The sequence below is a fragment of the Lithobates pipiens genome, unplaced genomic scaffold (assembly GCF_037356315.1).
Source record: "Lithobates pipiens isolate NorthernLeopardFrog02 unplaced genomic scaffold, aLitPip1_a1.2 Scaffold_1, whole genome shotgun sequence".
NCBI lineage: Eukaryota > Metazoa > Chordata > Amphibia > Anura > Ranidae > Lithobates > Lithobates pipiens.
Window position 1 is genome coordinate 39,252,133 of NW_027507685.1, and position 21,027 is coordinate 39,273,159.

At 41.0% G+C, this 21,027-nt stretch overlaps 1 protein-coding gene and 1 long non-coding RNA gene across 3 annotated transcripts in view; both read left to right on the forward strand.

Annotated features, from left to right (window-relative positions):
• The window catches only part of LOC143989380 (uncharacterized), a 153,279-nt gene that overhangs the window by 69,231 nt on the left and 63,021 nt on the right, over positions 1 to 21,027 (forward strand). The window lies entirely within an intron of this gene.
• Positions 2,945 to 4,646, forward strand: SOX3 (SRY-box transcription factor 3). The gene has a single exon (XM_077489414.1). The coding sequence runs from the start codon at positions 3,078 to 3,080 to the stop codon at positions 3,990 to 3,992; it is 915 nt and encodes a 304-aa protein (XP_077345540.1). The 5' UTR covers positions 2,945 to 3,077; the 3' UTR covers positions 3,993 to 4,646.

The following is a 21,027-nucleotide window of genomic DNA, read 5'->3' on the forward strand; positions in this document are numbered from 1 at the left end:
TGGCTGATCTCTCTAGTACAGCTGCTCCTTTAAATTCTGTGGATTAACTGCTTTTAAATAAAAGGCATGTTTGTATAATATATATATATATATATATATATATATATATATATATATATATATATATATATATATATATATATATATATACTCTGTTTCATTGGAATGATGAAATCTGAGTGGTCTCTCCATAGGAGTACAGCTGCTTTATAAGTTTTATAGATTACTCGTTTAAATAAAAGGTGTGTTTGTGGTGATTATATATATATATATTTTATCATCACATAAAAGTTAAAGAACAGCTCATATAGAGATCAAACAATCAGATTTCATCATTTCAATGAAACAGTGTTTATATCTATCTACCTCATATATATATATATAATATCACAAACATGCCTTTTATTTAAAAGTTAATCCATACAATTTAAAGGAGCAGCTGTGCTCCTATACAGAGATCAACCCAATGTGTCATCATTTCAATGAAAAGGAGTGTATATATATATATATATATATATATATATATATATATATATATATAAAAATACACACACACACACAGTGAATACCCAATTAGAATTATCTCTGGAGTTTGATATTAACTACTGCTACTATAAAATCGAATCAAAAGCAACTCCATACTAATGTAGGTGCTGTCCAGGAAGATGGACACATTGCATGCACCCAGCTGATGAAGTCAGGACTATCTGAGAACATCACACCACTCCTATTTGGTATTACTTGGTAAATCTTTAAAAAATAAATTAAACAAAAAAAAAAAAACGACTCTATGCGATACCTATCACCGTGCGAAAGTTTCCAGATCCGCAGAGAAATGAATATATTTCCTATTTATATAATCATGGTGTGCAGCCTATTATGTTGGCATTGTACTTGGACACAACTAACACAAGTTTGTGTGTTTTTGTATGTGGAATCATTAGAAGGGGAGTTGGGAAGGACCCCCATTATATAACTTTTATGATCTGGTGAACATTGGCTTATAATGATATAATAATAATAATGATTGCCATAGCCAGGTATATGCAATGTGTGAAGGGTGCTGTGGTCTATGGATTCAGTATATCAGTTCATGGTGGAGGACTGAGATGGATCCACCTGTAGAAGGAAGGAGCTTTGCTAACCCCTATGATGTATGGAAGGGCAGTGCTGATTATCCTCCAGCCATGATGAGGGTCTTTTCTCCATAACTTTACCTCGGATCTAAAACAGTAAACAAAAGTCCATTAACAATGACACTCTCCTCTTCAGAAAGCCTACAATTTACTAGAAGTCTCCTTTCATCACATAGAGGGATCCACTGTTTATCTGAACAACCTACCAGCAGTACAAGACACCTTCTGGATTAAACAAACTAACACACACAACACAGACACACATACAACACACACACACTGCCCCCTTTAATGGTTTTACTGCCAAACCCTGCAGAGAAAAGTGTTAAAAATCCCAGATAAAGCAGGTGGATGGAGCAAACAACCCCCCATCTGTTCCTAAAATCTGTTTACTTTACAGAGCAAAGCTGGCTGAATCCTCTCCAATGACTCAGGACACACACTTCTAGGTGCTAGAGATCCCCCACACACATCCAATCCGATCGTTCGATCTCCAGCCGCTCAATCAACATGTAGGCAGTGCCCTACTGCTTGTATACAAATTGATTGGATAGATTAGGTAGTTACTCATATTGGGAAATCGTAAACGTTCCATACACTATAAAATCTAAATGTACAATCTAAACAATCCATTTCATTAGTATAAAATCAGGAAGGTCATTGTACTACATAGTTGGTTGTAGAGCTAAAGCAGATTGTACAATCAGATTGTATAGTGTATGCACAGCCTGCATTTGATTGGATGGTCAGATTGTAACGTGTGGGGAGTCTAAACTGGCTACATTATACATTTTATTTTCCAATTTCCTTTAGATCTACCTTTAACATAGTGCAAGGGTCTGTCTGATTGCATACAATTTAACAGTACTTAGGTTTGACCTCATATGTTATGGTTTTGGTAAATCTAAAGGAAATTGAACGAAAAAAAAAGTGTATAATATGTAGCCAGTTTAATAAAGATCCGAGGTTAACTACCCCTATGGGGCTGAAATACTAAAACTGGAGAGTGCAATGTCTGGTGCAGCTCTGCTTAGAAACCAATCAACTTCCAGCTTTTGCTTTTAATTGTTCAATCTTAATTGAACAAGCCGAAGTTAAGCTGGCCATACATTATACGATTTTCTTGCACAACTTTCATATATAATATGAGGTCAAACCTAAACACTTTCAGGCAGGTCCTTTCACTACATAGTTGACAGAAGGAAATTGTATAATGTTTGGCCAGATTTAGAAGCTGATTGGCTACCATATGCACAGCTGCACTCAGTTTTAACAAATCAACTGATTTATTTTCGAACTAAAAAAAAACAAAAAAAAACAAATCTGAAATAAAAATAAAAGTATGTAAGTTATAATAAACTGATATGTGTAGGTTTTTATTATTATTATTTGTTAAACGTTGTTGTAAGCTAAAAAAAAAATTAAAATAAATAAACAAGCCAAAAATAAATAAATAAACAAGCAAAAAAAAACAAAATAAACTAAACGGTTAAGCAAAGCAAATAAACGATGAAATCAATAAAGGATACAAAATATTAGAAAGTGAAGGGTGACATGAATAAATATGTACGGTCTGATCTTTTTCTCTTTTATAGAAGTGTGACAGCAATCATTTTTTTGGGGGGGCATTAAGGTAAGTGGAGGGGGGGCTGAGGGGTGTTATTCTGGGTGATGTAGGTGGCATGCAGCAGGGCGTGGAAGGGGTTAACTTGTTGGTGAAATGTGAGAGGTGGGGGCAGGGCTGGGAGGCTCCCCTGTGATTGGCTGCTAGGATGTGATTAATATGCAGTCACTCTGAGAAACTCAGCCAAAGGCACTTGTGTTGAGCAGAGAAGTTTGTGTCCAACGCCTAGACCGTCCCATCCAGAGACAGGGCTGTGCAGCGCCTTACTGCTTCTTTCTGAACTGGATTCCCGCAATCCCCCCTACTTCCAGCTACCAATGTATAGCATGCTGGACACTGATATCAAGAGCCCGGTGCAGCAAGCCAACGCCCAGACCGGGGGAGCCGGGACTCCCGGGGCCAAAGGCAATGCGGCCGACCAGGACCGGGTCAAGCGCCCCATGAACGCCTTCATGGTATGGTCCAGGGGGCAGCGGCGGAAGATGGCCCAGGAGAACCCCAAGATGCACAACTCTGAGATCAGCAAGAGGTTGGGGGCCGACTGGAAGCTCCTGAGCGACTCCGAGAAAAGACCTTTCATAGACGAGGCCAAAAGACTGAGAGCTGTCCACATGAAGGACTACCCGGATTACAAGTACAGACCAAGGAGGAAGACCAAGACCCTCCTGAAGAAGGACAAGTACTCCCTGCCTGGCAATCTCCTGGCTCAAGGGGTCAGCCCAGTCTCCAGCGCTGTTGGAGTTGGCCAGAGGATAGACACTTATGCCCACATGAATGGCTGGACTAATGGGGCTTATTCTCTGATGCAGGACCAGCTTGGCTACAGCCAACATCCAGGGATGAACAGCCCCCAGATCCAACAAATGCACAGGTACGACATGAGCAGCCTGCAGTACAACCCCATGATGTCTTCTGCCCAGAACTACATGAATGCAGCTTCTACCTACAGCATGTCCCCAGCCTACAACCAGCAGACCTCCACCGTCATGAGCCTAGGCTCCATGGGCTCAGTCGTCAAGTCTGAGCCCAGTTCTCCCCCACCTGCCATCACCTCCCACACCCAGAGAGCTTGTTTAGGAGACCTGAGAGATATGATCAGCATGTACCTGCCTCCAGGTGGAGATGCCAGTGATCCATCTTCCCTCCAGAACAGCAGATTACACAGTGTCCACCAACATTACCAAAGTGCAGGGACTGCGGTCAATGGCACTGTACCACTAACGCACATTTAATGGACACTAATCCACTTTAAATCGGACGCTATTGCTTGAGTGACAAGCATATCAGAATGCAGAAAACTTGAGGACAAGGAATCAAAAGGGTGTTTTATTTTTTATTTTATTTTTTTGTTTTTGTACAAAGTTTGCGCAAACTTCTAGAGCACAATGTTTTCTGTGTCCATTGAGGGGTAATTCTGTGGCTTTTGAACCCCACTGACTCCTAGATCAGCTTTTCTGTTTTATTGAGCTCCTTATCTTCACTTTTAGAAGTAACTTTGGGACAATTAACCATAATCCAATGTTTACACGTTTTATTGATCTGCTCAAGACTTTTCTTGAGTTTTACCCAAATTGTAGATTTTACCATTAACTTTTAGCTTTTTGTTTTTTGGAACTTTACAAAAAGATGTGCGGGTCGCAAGCGCAAGATTTTTTTTTTCTTTTAATTTATAGTAAAGTTGTTTGTTTTTTTTTGTTTTTTTAATTTTGTTTTCATCACTTGTAAAGTTCTGTACATTTTTTATTTTTTATTTTTTTGTTTTTCATGAAATGTTACTGTGAATTTAACATATCACCAAAAAAAGAAAAAATAGTTTTTGTTTTACTTGGTTTTTACGAACTTGAGCTGAAAAGTCAACCACAAAACCAATAAATTTTCTAAGAGGAATACAAGTGTCTTTGTTTTCATGCATGCTTTAGTACTACGTGTGAAGCAGAACTGATTATGTCCATGTTTTGAGTCTGACCTATTTATTCATCTATGTAGTTAAATATTTTCTGACAGGCCAATTTTTTTTTTAATCTGTTTAAAGTGGGGCCAGCAAGACCTATAGGGCGTGCATAATTCTAATTGCATAACAAGTTTGTGAAATGACTGACATTTTTCTAACAGTGTGAATATGTAGAAAATGACTTCATACACTAGCTTTATGCAATGCAAGGATTAAGGTGTGTGCCTGTCATCTTTAAACTTCCACTTTTTATTCTGGTGTAAGCTTTAAAATGAGTTGAAACAAATATAATTTTTTTTTTCTACCCCCATGGCTGTAGTGATTGCAAAATATGTAGCAAATTGTCCAGTCATCCATTTAACATGAGCTTACACCTGCTAATTTTTATTTTTTTTATTTTTCCTTTTCCCTGTGAAGGTTACTTCATGTCTATAAGGCTTAAAAAGTTAACTAGCACCTATCCTTCTTAAAATATTTTATCTTTATTTGTGCTTTAGACTAAATGATGCGAACCAGCCATCAACTCACAAATTGTATTTGTCGGATAACGTTTTACCAAGGAGTCTTTTAGTATAAGGCTTGTTTAAAAACCAAACTCTTGCCATAGGGCTTTAAATGTATTATCTGATCCTAAATATTTGGCTGACACCTCATACATTTTGTAGAACAATCTAATCCTATAGTGTCAGGGTGTGGGTTTTTTTTTATCTGCTTGAGTGGTGGCAATTAACTGCATTAATTGTAGTAAATTAAAGCCTAAGGGGTTTTCCTAGTGCAACTATCAAACATTGTTTTTAGACACGAATGTTTTCAGTTATTGGGCCATAATTTGTCACACTGGTATTGGTGCACCTCCTTTGCATGTAAGGATATGCAATGGATTCAGGCAGTATATTCCATGACAACCCCTGAGGTTCAGTTTTATCTGGTTGCCATGTGTTAGTGATTTGCAGCCAAGACAGTTCAGTGTGCTGAAGTCAAACCATTTGCTTGCCATAATGTTGGCCAAAACCTCAATATTCTAATCCAATCCCAGCAATTTTATGACTTCATCACTTTTTTTTTTTCTCTGAACCGGGCTGATTAGTGATCAGGTGCAATTGAGTGTAGTAGCTAGCTGTTCCTGTATAATTCATTCAGTAATTTGAAATGATCTGTTTGTGGGGTGTCTAAAAGTGAAAGGGTAAACTTTTTAAATAACATTTTTCTTGTGAAATATTTTTAAGGGGTTGATGCCAGAGAATTTACTACTTCTGCAGCAAATGATTTGGCATCGGAGCATTTAAATATTCACCTAGAACCTGATTTCATGATTTATCTCATGGAAGACTGGGCACATATGGTCAACACTGCAGGTATTAATCTCACACCTTAAATATTGGCAGAATTTGAACAATCTATTTTTAGGAGACAGTGTGAGGGGCCTATCAGAACACATAGGGCTGTGAATGTTTTGTCTTTTACAGTGAAGTGTTGGGTGTGCATACTATTTGAATTTGGGGCTTTTTCTTTAGAAACAATGGAGTACTGTCTGTAGTTTTGTTTGCAAGTGCACTGATATAGAGGGTTTATTCGTTAAAATTATGTGCTAACATCTTATCTTTGCAGGGGCATAACTAACTTTATATAAAGATGCATAGATTCAAATGGGTTTTGTGGCGCACAAACTTGCATTTGTATCTTTATTCTGCTTCATCTAGTGCAAATCCTGCTCTGAATAGATCAGAAAATGATTTTTATTTGGGTGCTAGGTTTTATTGCCTATAATGGCTTTTTACATACCTTAACCATTTGGTTGTGGTTTAGTTATGTAAAACAAACATTAGATTAGTCGAATCTTTACAAATCCCTGTCCACAACTAGTGCACTTTTGGTTGAAGATTTTTTTCACCTAAGTTGCCTCCTGTGGGATGGATATAGAGGGAAAAAATTATATATACACACATTTTTTTTTTTTTTATTCTCTCCTGTGAAATTTTAACTTTGGGGTTTTTTTTATTTTGTAAGCCCCCTTCTCTGTAAAAGGTACATAGAGTTGGTACTCTGCAGTGTCCCATGTTCAGACATTGATGTAAGATTACTTCATCTAGGAAGGAACATTAGACAGATTTTCTTTATAATGCACAAGACTAAAACTCCAAAGTGTCTCTCCAACAATTTACCTGTGTACACATTTGTATTGGTGAATCCAGGAGGCCAAGTCCTATAGAAAAGGATCAGCTTGGGTAACACTTGTATCCAACTTTCTATTCATTCTCATTGGGTTAAGAGCCTGTCCATTCTGTACTAGTGACTCAAAGGTTTTAATTGGGACAATATGCCTTTTCAGGTGAGGACATCCTAAGAGGAAGGACACTGCCCATCACCAACCTTCTACTTGAAACTTTTTTTTTTTGCCTTCAGCAGTATGTTACTGCCAGGAGCAGGAATGCAGTAGAAGCAATTCATACTTGCTCCAGGTCTTGGATTCAAGGTAATGCATTTAATCAATAGAACAGTGAGGGGAACTAGCAAATTCAGAGTAGGTTGACCATGACATGTCCCGTTATTTGAGCACAGGTTCCTGTTTAAAAAAAAAAAGTTTGTGTGTGTATATATGTATGTGTACACACACACACACACAAAACTGTATTTCAGAGAATTCATTATTCTGTCCAGAAAAGTAAGCATTTTTTTTGCAGAGCATTGTGTGGTGGGCATCACTAATCTCATAGGAAGAGAAGTTTTCTTGTCTTAGAAAGATAGGGCAGATGCACGAGGTGCCTTCAGGATAGGAACACATTATTGACTGCTCAAAACTATCAAGTTCTTTAGGGTTTATTGGCATTTTAAGATTAGACCTTGAACCCCTTATAAATGGATAAAACGTTTGTTGTATGATATGCGATAACATCCCTGTGTATGGAGAACAAACGTTCATAGTGCCTAAGTTCAGCATACAGTCATCTTTAATGATCGCATAAGGTGGAGTAGTAAAATTTATCACCAATTAGGTTGTTCTTTGCAGGAACTTAATACCGTTAGTGGTGAAGGTTATTTCTTTAGGCGATATTTGCACTATTAGTTGGTCAGAAGAAATGTGTATTTAAGTCTCTTCCTGCACTATGACTGCTTGTTGCTGAACAATTCGAATTACTTGTATATGTCCATCTTGAGTGTGAATTAGAGCATTATCTCTGATAATTTGAGCTAAAGTTTACACAGAAGAACCATAATAGGGCTACTTTATATAGTTATGAAATCCTATAGCTCCCAGTGCAAGCAGGAATCTACTTTGTTAGGGAATGATGTGATTTAGGATCAACATTTCAAATATAGGAGCTTTTTTTATTACCAACTTTCTTCTATCCGGCCTAGAAATTCCAAGATGGAACAAAACTCGTTTACATTATTTTAAATTATAGAGGTTACATTAATGTTAGAGGCAATATTACATTATTATAAATAATGCAGATATTAGAAAAACTTATTGCATAGTAACTTTAATGAGTGCTGTAAATGAGAGTTTTACACCTTTACAAATTAGCCCCTTGGTGCCTAAAGAAGATGTAAAAATATTGCATAACACCATAAATTGTACAGTATGAAAAACTGGACCCAGATCCATCTGCTCTCAAGTAAATAACACGTCAGCCGCTGGCGAGCCATTCAAATAGTACCCCACTAAAAGAAAAGTCCATTCAGATCTGATCTCCATTCTAGGTAGATATTGGCAGGTTTGATCATTCATGGGCTTCTTGTAGAGAGGACTCTAAATGCGTGATGGTTACACTTGAACTACCTGCCTGCCATGGCTACTACAAGTGGCTCTTTCTTTTCCTATTCTTTTGATGCATTTTTCAACAGGGAAACTGCAGCTAGGAGAAAAAGAACCCAGGATAAGTAGAATGCAAATCAAAGTTCTTAAACTTCAATTTATTTTTAATTGCTCTGCAGTTTTAAAAAACTGTTTTTGTTGCAATACTCACCCTATCTCCAGCACTGTCAATATCATCATTGATTCAACCCTTGGGGTGCATCATGACACCAACCCTGGCTCACAGGAGAAGGACATCATCACATCCATAAGTAATGCGGGCTCTGGAGCTTGGAGGACCTACCAATGGAGGAAGAACTGGATGAACAACATTAAAATAAAAAAGTCTTATGTTTAGTTTATTTTAAAAATCGGGTCTCTTTCATAGGTTGAGTGGGTGAGGGGGGGTTATAACATTAGCGCTGATGACAGAGAGTGGTACTTACTTGACACAAACTAGGTATGTGCTCTACTGCACAACCAACCTGATGGCACCCCTATCTCCTGGTTTAGCTTCCTATGTCACCTTTCTATCTCCAATTTGATCCCTAATCAATGGAGCTAATTCACTAAGGTAATAGAGGCTGTTCACCTCTATTTTGCAAACAAAATGCTGGTAGGTAAGGTAAAGAGGACTTTACCCACATCATATGGCCGAAAAATAGTTTTCAATTTAAAAAACAACTTCACCATATTAACTAACAGTCACTATCTACTCCTTTGGTAAATAAATTGAGTCAGGATTATCACAGTAAGAAGGGTAACTAATCAAGTAGTAGTAAAAATGAACTAGATTAGTTGTGTGTAATCTTCCTGACTGTACAGGGTGGAAGTTTTCTTGGTGCTCTTTTTTTTAAAACAAGTGTATTGCCCGCAGCATTGTGTGGCAGAATGAAGTCGATTTTTGATTGCTACTATTGCTAAGAAATTAGCAGTGGAAACATAATGATTCTAGCGAGGTAGGCAACCTTCCGAGCACAGTGTGCCCAAAAATGTTTTCAAAGAAATTATACTTGCCGATTTATTAAAAAAAAAAACGTCAACTTCACACTCTCAATCAGGAAAACGATTTTTTATAAAGTAAATGCTGTAAACTACTTTAGGAGTGAGAAATTAATATCCTTCACTCTCACACCTCAGATCACTGTCCCCTGCTCATCTGCCCCACCACTGTACCACCCTGCTCATCTGCCCCACCACTGTACCACCCTGCTCATCTGCCCCACCACTGTACCACCCTGCTCATCTGCCCCACCACTGTACCACCCTGCTCATCTGCCCCACCACTGTACCACCCTGTTCATCTGCCCCACCACTGTACCACCCTGATCATCTGCCCCACCACTGTACCACCCTGCTCATCTGCCCCACCACTGTACCACCCTGCTCATCTGCCCCACCACTGTACCACCCTGATCATCTGCCCCACCACTGTACCACCCTGATCATCTGCCCCACCACTGTACCACCCTGCTCATCTGCCCCACCACTGTACCACCCTGCTCATCTGCCCCACCACTGTACTACCCTGCACATCTGCCTCACATCTGCCCCATCACTGTACCCCCTGCTCATGTGCTCCACCACTGTAACCCCCCTGCTCATCTGCCCCATCAATATACCCCCTTTCTCATCTGCCCCACCACTGTAACCCCCTGCACATCTGCCCCACCACTGTACTATCCTGCACATCTGCAGCCCCCTGCTTATCTGTCCCACCACTATAACCCCCTGTACATCTGCCCCACCACTATACCACCCTTCTCATCTGCCCCACCCCACCACTGTACCACCTTGCTCATCTGCCCCACCCGTGCCCCACCTTGCTCATCTGCCCCACCCTGCTCATCTGCCCCACCCTGCTCATCTGCCCCACCCTGCTCATCTGCCCCACCACTGATCATCTGCCCCACCACTGTACTACCCTGTACATCCGCCCCACATCTGCCCCACCACTGTACTACCCTGCTTATCTGCTCCACCACTGTAACCCCCTGTACATCTGCCCTACCCCACCACTGTACCCCCTTGCTCATCTGCCCCACCACTGTACATATGCCCCACCACTGTACCCCCTGTAAATCTGCCCCACCACTATACCACCATGCTCATCTGCCCCACCCCACCACTCTACCCCCTGCTCATCTGCCCCACCACTGTACCACCCTGCTCATCTGCCCCACCCCTGTACCACCCTGCTCATCTGCCCCACCACTGTGCCACCCTGATCATCTGCCCCACCACTTTACTACCCTGCACATCTGCCCCACCACTGTACCCCCCTGCTCATCTGCTCCACCACTGTAACCCCCTTGCTCATCTGCCCCACCACTGTACCACCCTGCACATCTTCCCCACCACTGTAACCGCCTGCTCATTTGCTCCACCACTGTAACTCCCTGTACATCTGCCCCACCATTGTACCACCCTGCTCATCTGCCCCACCACTGTACCCCCTGCTCATCTGCCCCACCACTGTACCACCCTGCTCATCTGCCCTACCACTGTACTACCCTGCACATCTTCCCCGCCACTGTACCACCTGCTCATCTGTCCCACCACTGTAACCCCCTGCACATGTGTTCCACTACTGTAACCCCCTGCTCATCTGCCCCATTACTATATCCCCCCTGCTTTTCTGTCCCCCCGCTGAACCCACTTCCCATCCTTCCCACCACTGTACCTCCTGCACATCTGCCCCACCACTGTACCCCTTGCTCTTCTGTCCCACCACTGCAACCCCCCTGCTCATCTAGCCCATCAATGTACACCTTTTCTCAAATTGCCCCACCACTGTACCTCCATGCACATCTGATCCACCAACGTATCATCATGCTCTTCTGTCTCACTACTGTATCACTTTCGCATCTGTCCTAACACTGAACCCATCTGCTCATTTGCCGCACCTATGTAACCCACTTTCTTTCTCATCTGCCCCACCAATGTACCTCCTGCACATCTTTCACACCTCTGTACCCCCTTGCTCTTCTGCCCCACCTCTGCTCCCCCTGCTCTCCTGTCCCACCACTGTAACCCCCTGCTCATCTTCCCCACCAATATACCCCCTTTCACTTCTGCCCCACTGCTCTACCTCATGCTTTTCTCTATATACACTGAACTCCCTGCTCATCTTTCCCAACACTGATCACCCCGCTCTTCTGTCCCACTGTTGAACCCCCTTCTCATCTCTTCCACCACCGTACCTCCCTGCACATCTGCCCCACTGCTGTACCCTCCTGCTCTTCTGTTCCACCTCTGAACCCCTCCTGCTCATTTTCCCCACTGCTGTACCGTCCTGCTCATCTGCTCCAACGCTGTACCCTCTTCTCATTTATGATATGCGTGATATGCAGAGTGGTGAAAGGAAGCAGAGATGAGACACATCTACCTGTCTTGGCACACTCATCCTTCTGATCCACCTCTCGCATCCAAGCCCACATGTTTGCATGTGATGTATGGGATGTCACATACAAGCATATAGAATGGATGCGAATTGATGAGCTCAGGTCAGGGGCATTTTCTGAAAGCAGTGGGCCTGTGTGCAGGATCATAAGTTGGGCCCCCGTAGCTGAGAAAAAGTGGTTGGGTGTGATTTTCATTGCCCTGAATACTGGCTGTGGCTTAAAGGGACACAGAGTATCGGGGTTCAGTAGTAAGTCACGCAAAGGTTCAGGAATAATTTCAACAAAGTTCCCAGAAACTCAACAGTAATTCCACAAACTGTCACCTGATTGTGGTTTTCTCAATCAGTGAAATCCCTTCTTTCTGAGATTGGTAGTGGCAACCAAGCCAGTCATATTCCTCCAGATGGTGGACCGGGCTAGCAGGACTGTGATTGGCTTTAGCAGTGGCCAATGACAGTCCTCCTCCTCCTGGAAATGGGGATCACTCCCCCCTAGCAGAACTGCACCCAATCTTTTACAATGTGTGGGGGCACAGTGCCTCCCCCTCAGTGCAGGAGCGGTGTGGGGAATTCTGAAATTGGAATGCATTAGCATCTCACTGACACTTCCCTGCACTGCTCTACTGATGGGGAGGGAGTCGAGAGTCTGCAAAAGAAGCTTTGAGTGCCGCTTGCGGCACCAGTGCCGAGGGTTGCCTATCCCTGTTCTAGCATGTTCTTTTTAAGTCCTTGCTTGTTTTTGTTCCTCCAGATGGCTTTTGTTCTTCTATACTGATGCTGTCTTCCCATGACTATTGATTTGTGGTTCTAAATGTAAAGGTCTTTTTTACCTTAGCATTCTATTCAAACCACCTCTGTGCCGCTACCCCCAAGCACCCCCTTATATTTACCAGAGCCTGATCTCAAACCAGCACTGTGCCCAGGAGAAGCAGGTTTCTCTCTCCTCACAGGACAGAGAGACGGCAGCACGAGCCATTAGCTTTCACTGCTGTCAATCACAGCCAGTGAGGTTGGATGGGGCAGAGCAATGCTCTGTGTCAAAGAGCACGTGCTAAGTGGCTTGCTATGGGGGCACTTGGCAGGGGGAGGAGCCAGAAGCATCGGTGGGGAACCCCAGAAGAACAAGATTGGGGCTGCTCTATGCAAAACCGCAGGTAGGTATAACATGTTTTTATTCCCAAAAAAATCCTTTAGAATCACTTTAAGTTACTCTACCCAATTTTGTTTTGATTGTTTTATTTGTTTGTCTTCTGGTTTGACCACGCCAATCTCTGTTTGCCCCTTCTCCTTTTTATGTTGTTGTCCCTTTTAGTATTGGGAAAACATATGGCACACTGATATTAAAATCCATTGCAGGAGAACTATGCATATTGATAGGCCAATAAAACATTATGAGAATGGGGAGTGACATACAGTATCTCACAAACGTGAGTACACCCCTCCCATTTTTGTAAATATTTTAATATATCTTTTCATGTGACAACACTGAAGGAATGACACTTTGCTACAATTTAAAGTAGCGAGTGTACAGCTTGTATAACAGTGTAAATTTGCAGTCGCCTAAAAAAAACTCAACACACAGTCATTAATGTCTAAACCGCTGGCAACAAAAGTGAGTACCCCCCTAAGTGAAAATGTTCAAATTGGGCCCAAAGTCTCAATATTTTGTATGGCCACCATTATTTTCCACCACTGCCTTAAACCTCTTGGGCATGGAGTTCACCAGAGCTTCATAAGTTGCCACTGGAGTCCTCTTCCACTTCTCCTTGATGACTTCATGGAGCTGGTAGATGTTAGAGACCTTGCGCTCCACCACCTTCCATTTCAGGATGCCCCACAGATGCTCAATAGGGTTTAGGTCTGGAGACATGCTTGGCCAGTCCATCACCCTTACCCTCAGCTTCTTTAGCAAGGCAGTGGTCATGTTGGAGGTTTGTTTGGGGTCATTATCATGTTGGAATACTGCCCTGTGGCCCAGTCTCCGACGGGAGGGGATCATACTCTGCTTTTGATGAAGGCCTAAGGCCAAAAAACGTCAGCATTTTTGGATGATGTTACTGCTTTAATGCTTAAATAAATCGTTTCTATGGAGAAGCTGTCAAGTTCTCTGTTCTTTTTATGGATCTTTATGTAGAGCAACAATCCTTTTTTTTTTTTAGATCCTCAGAGAGTTCTTTGCCATGAGGTGCCATGTTGAACTTCCAGTGACCAGTATGAGAGAGTGAGAGATAACACCAATTTTAACAAACCTGCTCCCCATTCACACCTGAGACCTTGTAATCCTAAGCCCTTGTACACACGGTCGGAGATTCCGACAACCAAATCCGTCGGATCTTGTCCGACGGATCTTGTCCGAAACTGTTGCATACACACGGTTGGACAAAGTTGTCGGAAAATCCGATCTTTCAGAACGTGATGACGTTATTTCGTTATGGACGGGACTACATTCAGCTTAGTAGCCAATAGCTTTGATGTAGGAATTTGATCTGAGCATGCGTGGCCCTTTGTCCGATCGGAATTCTCTACACATGATCGGAGTATGTCCGATTGGAGCAGTTTGTCGGAAAATATTTCCAGCAAGTTGGAAAATTTGGTCCGATGGATATTCCGACAGAAACAGTCCGATGCATACCACACACAGTCGGAATATCCGACAAACCGCTCAAATCGGAGACATTCCGACGGAATCTCTGACCGTGTGTACAAGGGCTAACAATCACATCACACCGGGGAGGGAAAATGGCTAATTGGGCCCATTTTGGACTTTTTCAGTTAGAGGTGTACTCACTTCTGTTGCCAGCAGTTTAGAAATGAATGGCTGTGTGTTGAGTTATTTTGAGGGGACAGCCAATTTACACTGTCATACAAGCTGTACACTCACTACTTTACATTGTAGCAAAGTGTAATTTCTTTGGTGTTGTCACATGAAAAGGTATAATACAATATTTACAAAAATATGAGGGGGTGTACTCACTTTTGTGAGATAATGTAGGTTGAAGAGCCATAGAATGTTTAAAATGCCTAAGCTATAATTGACTCCTAAACCTGAGAATAGGTCTCAACACTAGAAGTCCCCAGGAAAAATAAGGTGGTTTAAAGTGGAACTTCATCCCAAACTTTTTTAGCTCTGGAAGGGTTAGAACATCTTCCATATTTTTATTGTGTGTGTTCCTCCATCCCTGTCAACAAAAACCAATAAGAAAATGAACGAAAAACTAGATGGGAAATCCTATTTTGAAATCTCTGGAATAAATGTATCCTTTGGGAGATTTCTCTTCTACTCTTATTTCAGCAATACATCTAACATTTTATATTACACTTTACTTTCTGGATTTGTTGCCACCACAGTCAAAAATAACAGTGAGTCTAATCTCCCGGGACAGACTTTAGTAAGAATAGAGATTCTAACTCTTCCACTCCAGAAAAAAAAGTTTGGTGTTCCAATGTAACTCTCTATTATATACCAAACCCTGAAAAATCAGTTTTGGGAGGGCTAGCCTTTTAAAAATGGCACCTCCAAGGATAAGACATAATCACCTGTTACACCTTTCAAGAAGAACATTTAACCATAAAAGTGTTCTAGAACCTATTGCTTTATTGTGGCAGGTTTTATTCACACTAGGGACTTAAACTATCAATAGTTTCAAAAATCTAATAGACGGGAAGGAAAATGGTTAAATGCACACTGAGGTTGTCAGTGTGAGCTTACATTTATCACAGTGTACTGAATAGCTTGAAGAGCTATTAGACTGAGCAAAGGCTGTTTTAAAGGCGGAGTGCCCTCATGCAGAACCCTAGATAGGCGTAAGCAGTCTGTGGCTCTCCAGCTGTTATTGAATTTAAACTCTTTTAGTGTTCAACCAACCTGTTATATTTCAACAGAAACTGTTAAGCCAAATGATTGCTATTGGTAAGCAGGCCATGTGTTGAACAGTACTTCTTAAATCAAAAAAATTTAAAAACGGAAAGGAAGTTTAAAAGGAAGTTGAATTTCTTTCTTTGTCATGGTCCTTCTGGCAACCAACATGCAAACTGTACAAACTGAACAGTTGTATCTATCGTTTAACAAAGACAAGTGCTAAGAAGAACCTAAGAACCTGGCCACTTCCAGGGTCTACAAACAGGAGCTCCAGTGGGTGTTCGTAGGAAGTCTTCATTTTGTATCATTTATTAAAAGCCATGTTTGAACACTGCAAATGTAATTATGAGTCTGCATTAAAACCATGTCAGACTGGACTTTATTAAAGTGAAAGTATAATTTAATCCTAGTAAGCATATTTTTAGGAAATAATTGCAGTGTCTACTGTAAAGTGAAAATTTGCTGTTATAAGGAATACCTAGAAATGTTAATTGTGCCCACACATTAATCTGAAAAATTTACTCCTTCTCAAAAATAGCAGAACACTCCTTATGCCTAGAGCCTTATAGATGTATATCTATAGTGATATCATTTAAGGTTCTGCACTTGATTGACTTTTATTGATATGATTTGGAGAGATTTGTTGATGTCACTGTCTTGCCGTTGACTGTTCTCCTTGCTGCAGAGTTAGCTGTGCATGGATCTCCCTACTGCTTCTTCATTCATTCTGTAGATTTGCACTTTCTGCTGTTTTTTCATTCATCCATCAGGCTTTAGATTGCCAGTCATTTTAGTGATCATGTATGTGTAATAGCAACCCAACAGATACGCCTACACTGCAGCACACCACAATGCACAAATGTGAATCCATTATGCAAGTGGAGGATCTTTTTTTGTGTGTTAAAGATAGTACAAAAATAAGAGGCTCTCTTAAAGTTGAACTCCAGCTATTATGAAAAATCCACCTTTCTCCCATCCCAACCTGCATTACAAGGGTTATTATTTGTTTCATATTCAGGACTGGAGTAAAGTAAAATACTTATTGACTTGCTCCCTGCTATATGACCGGTTCCCCAAAACCAGTTCCTTTGCACTTCTCAGCTGGTCACAGCTCTCTGATGTCATCACAGTCTATGCAGATCATGCATTATAGATGAGGATGCCAAGGGCTCGCTCATAGGAGCTTCGGAGAGTGGAGAACAGGCTACCGGTGAGGAATAAAAAAAATATCTCACCTTATTCTTCACTTCCTAAATGAAACAAGGAAGGAACCCTCGCCTGTGAGGTGGCACAATACAAGGAGAATTTTCAGTATTTCTTGAGCTCAACTTTAGTTCAGCATCAATGATCAATACACGGAAAAACAAAAAACATAGCAAAAATATAAATACAGCCTGAATGATAACTACAGGCATACTCCACTTTTAAGTACACAATGGGGTTTCTTTACTAAAGCTGGAAAGTGCAAAATTAGGCTCCCTTCTGCATAGAAACCAATGAGCTTCTAACTCCAGCTTGTTCAATTAAGCTTTGGTAATAAAACCTGGACACTCATTGGTTTCTATGCAGAAGTGAGCCTGATTTTGCACTTTCCAGCTTTAGTAAATAAATCCCATTGCGTACTTAAAAGTGGGGTATGCCTGTATACCTTTTTTCTACCTTTAAAGTATGACCTCCCTCTACACTTTGAATACCAATAGTCATATACTATACAGTACTTATTTGCCGACTATATATTGTACTGATGCCTGTGACCTGCCCACTCCACTCCATTTTACAGCCTTGTCCTGTCATAGTCAGGCATCAGAACCTTTACAACATACTTTATAGTGATATACTGTACATGATGTCAATATTGTTTAATTAGCTATTACAGTAGAGTCTTATACCTTGTTAGCCATTGATTAATGTGAAAAGTTTGGAGTCTAAGTGATACTCTTTACTGGCTAACCTAAGTCATTAAAGGTGCAAGATGTCAAGACCCCTTTGGACCCTTTCTTGGGCTTCATGCAAGGTGCTGTTAAAATATTTAAGTAACTTACTATGGATTCAATTCAAAAGGCTTAACACAAGCCTAAGGCTGTTTTCAGTCACCTGACAGTAATTTTCAAATCTCAATGGACTAAAAATAACTGTCATTTTCTGGTGTGTTCGCTTAGCAAATTGATCCTGATCTATCTGCTCAACCTCCTTCTGCTTCCACATACAGATCCATAGTATGTTATGTGTTTCAGAAGAGCAGCCTGGTTTTCTACTGCTGTTTACTCTGTTTTTATTCCACAACCACATTGCTAGCACACCCTGTCTGATATACAGTATATATATATATATATATATATATATATATATATATATATATATATATATATATATACACACACACACACACACACACACACAGTATATCATCATAATCAGACTTCTAGGCTCGGTATCACATTTTCATATAATTTTAACGGAATTTTAAATATACTTTGTCAGTATATTGTTGTATTGTTTGACCGGGAATGTTTCAAAATCTAGCATTAATGTACTTTCACTTTATTTAAAATTAGGACCTTAATTGAACAGCTCTTCATACGGCTCTCCAAACAACTGTTATACAAGCGGGACAATGACCTGTATTTACCCAGCGCATTTAAAATCGCACATTCAATTATAAAGCAGAAGCATTCATTATGTCACTTTTAAGCTGGGATTCGGGCAGTGCATTTGTGTGCTCTGGCTTTTCTGGGAGGCCCCAGCTAGGGACGAGTGAGGGTGTTCCATGGGAGAAAAGGCCATTGTTGTCATTTCTGCTCAATTATAGCTGAATTTGATTAGGATCAGTAATTCCGAGTGATCTTGTGTCTGTTGATAGTGAAGGCAGCAAGAGAGCCTGTGACCTTAGGTAACCAACAGCCATGTGTACAGCACCGAAAAATACCACAAACCATTTATTGGATGGTGATGATGATGATGATGATGATAACAACAACATCATAATAAAATGTATCATTTCAATTTTAAAGGAATTTGTCAACTGAGCAGAACATTTGAATATGTAACACTTTAGTAATCATATAACATTGTATGGTTTTCCTAAATCTTTAGATGTCAGATTAATGTTATAATTAAAGTACATAACTAAATTTACTGTTGATATGGCTTTTTAAACAATTATCTGAAACGTTGACAGCTCTTGACACTCTGCATTTTTCTATAAAAAAATGGCAGTTTGGGCAAAAATGTAAGTGGCTTTCTCACTGCTGATTGCCAAGCAATTTGGTAGGATTGTTTTTGGCACTGACCCCTTAGTTCCATCACAGGGCTCTTGGCGCCTGGAACATCCTTCAGTTCACATAAATGTATGTATGTTACAAAATGTCCTAGCACATAAGAATCCCCTAAACCAGTGGTTCTCAACTCTTGTCCTCAGGGCCCACTAACAGGCCAGGTTTGCAAGATAACTGACATACATCACAGGTGATATTATTTGCTGCTCAGTGATTGCAGTATTCTAGTCTGCATCTCCCCAAGAGAATACATAAAACCTGGCCTGCTAGTGGGTCCTGAACACAGGAGTTGGGGACCACTGCCCTAAACCTTAACTCTCTCCATTACTTACCCCTTAACACCCTATTAAACTCAAAAATGATGATACCAGTCACTCTCCTCCCCCTTGGCCTGTACTGCTCATAATAATAAGTGCCGAATAGCGAACACAGACGGGGACTGTATATTTTGTGTGGGAGCCGAGACTCGAGTGGGCAGGTCGGGGGGGGGGGGCGGTTTTCGTGCGGGGTGACTTTTTTGCCACTCCCTGCAAAGTGCCACCCTAGGCCTGGGCCTTGTCAGCCTAGGCCAAAACAGAGCACTGTTTTCACCAACACTTTACCTTCTCCATAAAATAGAATCCTCCAGTCAATAACCTAGCTGTTTACATTTGCAATTGTGGGTTAGTAGAACCCCACGGTTGAGTCCCAATTGTATCACCCCACAATCTCTCCCCTTTTTGCTGCTGAGATAGCAGCTGAGGTGTACACAAGGCACAACCACAATGCTTTGCTTCACGCCCGTGGCAGGATTATAGCCCTGTCACATTCCGCAGGCCATGCTGTAACTGCTCCGTGGGCCATGCTGTAACTGCTCCGCAACCACGCAAAATGCATGCAGTTGCAGCTTGTTTCTCTGGTATTAAGAGGTTTAAAACATTTAAAACAGATGGCGAGGAGTTAATACAATGCCTTCTCAGTGCTTGTCTATTGTTGTCTGAAGTGTGATGTGAACACGGATCACGCTTCAAACAGCACAGCAACTGTAAATGAGGCCTAACTGAAAATAACCGCTAAGTTAGCCCCTAGTTCTGTAAACTCACCTTCTCCAGTAATGGGAGCAGCCACACTCACAGCTGTGCACCGAATGATACTATTAGCAACAATTACTACCGTTACGTAACGTAACGACAGGACAAAATATTATTGTAAAAATGGTTTCTACAATACTACAGTATGCTATACAACACTGTACTTTTGCTTCATATATGACAAATCTCTTTCAAACAAAGACAGCAATGAACAAAAAAGAATGAACTTTCTTTGAAACAAATTTATTGGCATGACGTTAGGCAGACATCACACAGCAATACAAATGGAAAACACTGCCATCTGAATGACAAAAAGTTTTTTTTTCTGACACAGACACTGAAATCATGACGAATGTTGGAAAATTGCCAGACAAAGTTTTTCACTCAAAGGACCCAAACTGTCCAAAATTTTAAGGCACGTCCAACTGAATTTTTCTCAGACGAGGTTTGTAGACTGATCTGCTAAAATGGCACTTTGCAGAACATCCCCCAACTCTACAGCTCTATGCTTGATGTACTGACAGCCCGAAACCTCCTAAACAACTTCTCTCTACTATGAGAAACATTTATCTTAAGCTTTATACTTATTTTTCCCCACACATTGTGCTTCGGGCATGTATTTATGACAACAATGTATCTCCGTCCCCTTCCCTGCCTTGATAAATTACTGCTACTGCCATTTTAAGCCGTGGATGTTTTTCGCGTTTTTTTCTAATCCATTTTTAGCTGATGTCTGCATGTCCCTAAGCCTCACCCAGACAGACCTTCAGCACTTCAGTCAAGCACATTGAGCAGATATGCAGAGTATGCTGCACTGTTGCCTAATACATTTTAGCATTGATTTTAGCAATGTGAGAATATAAAAATGACTGCTGTTATAAATATTTTGTGTTTATATAAAAGAATACACTTT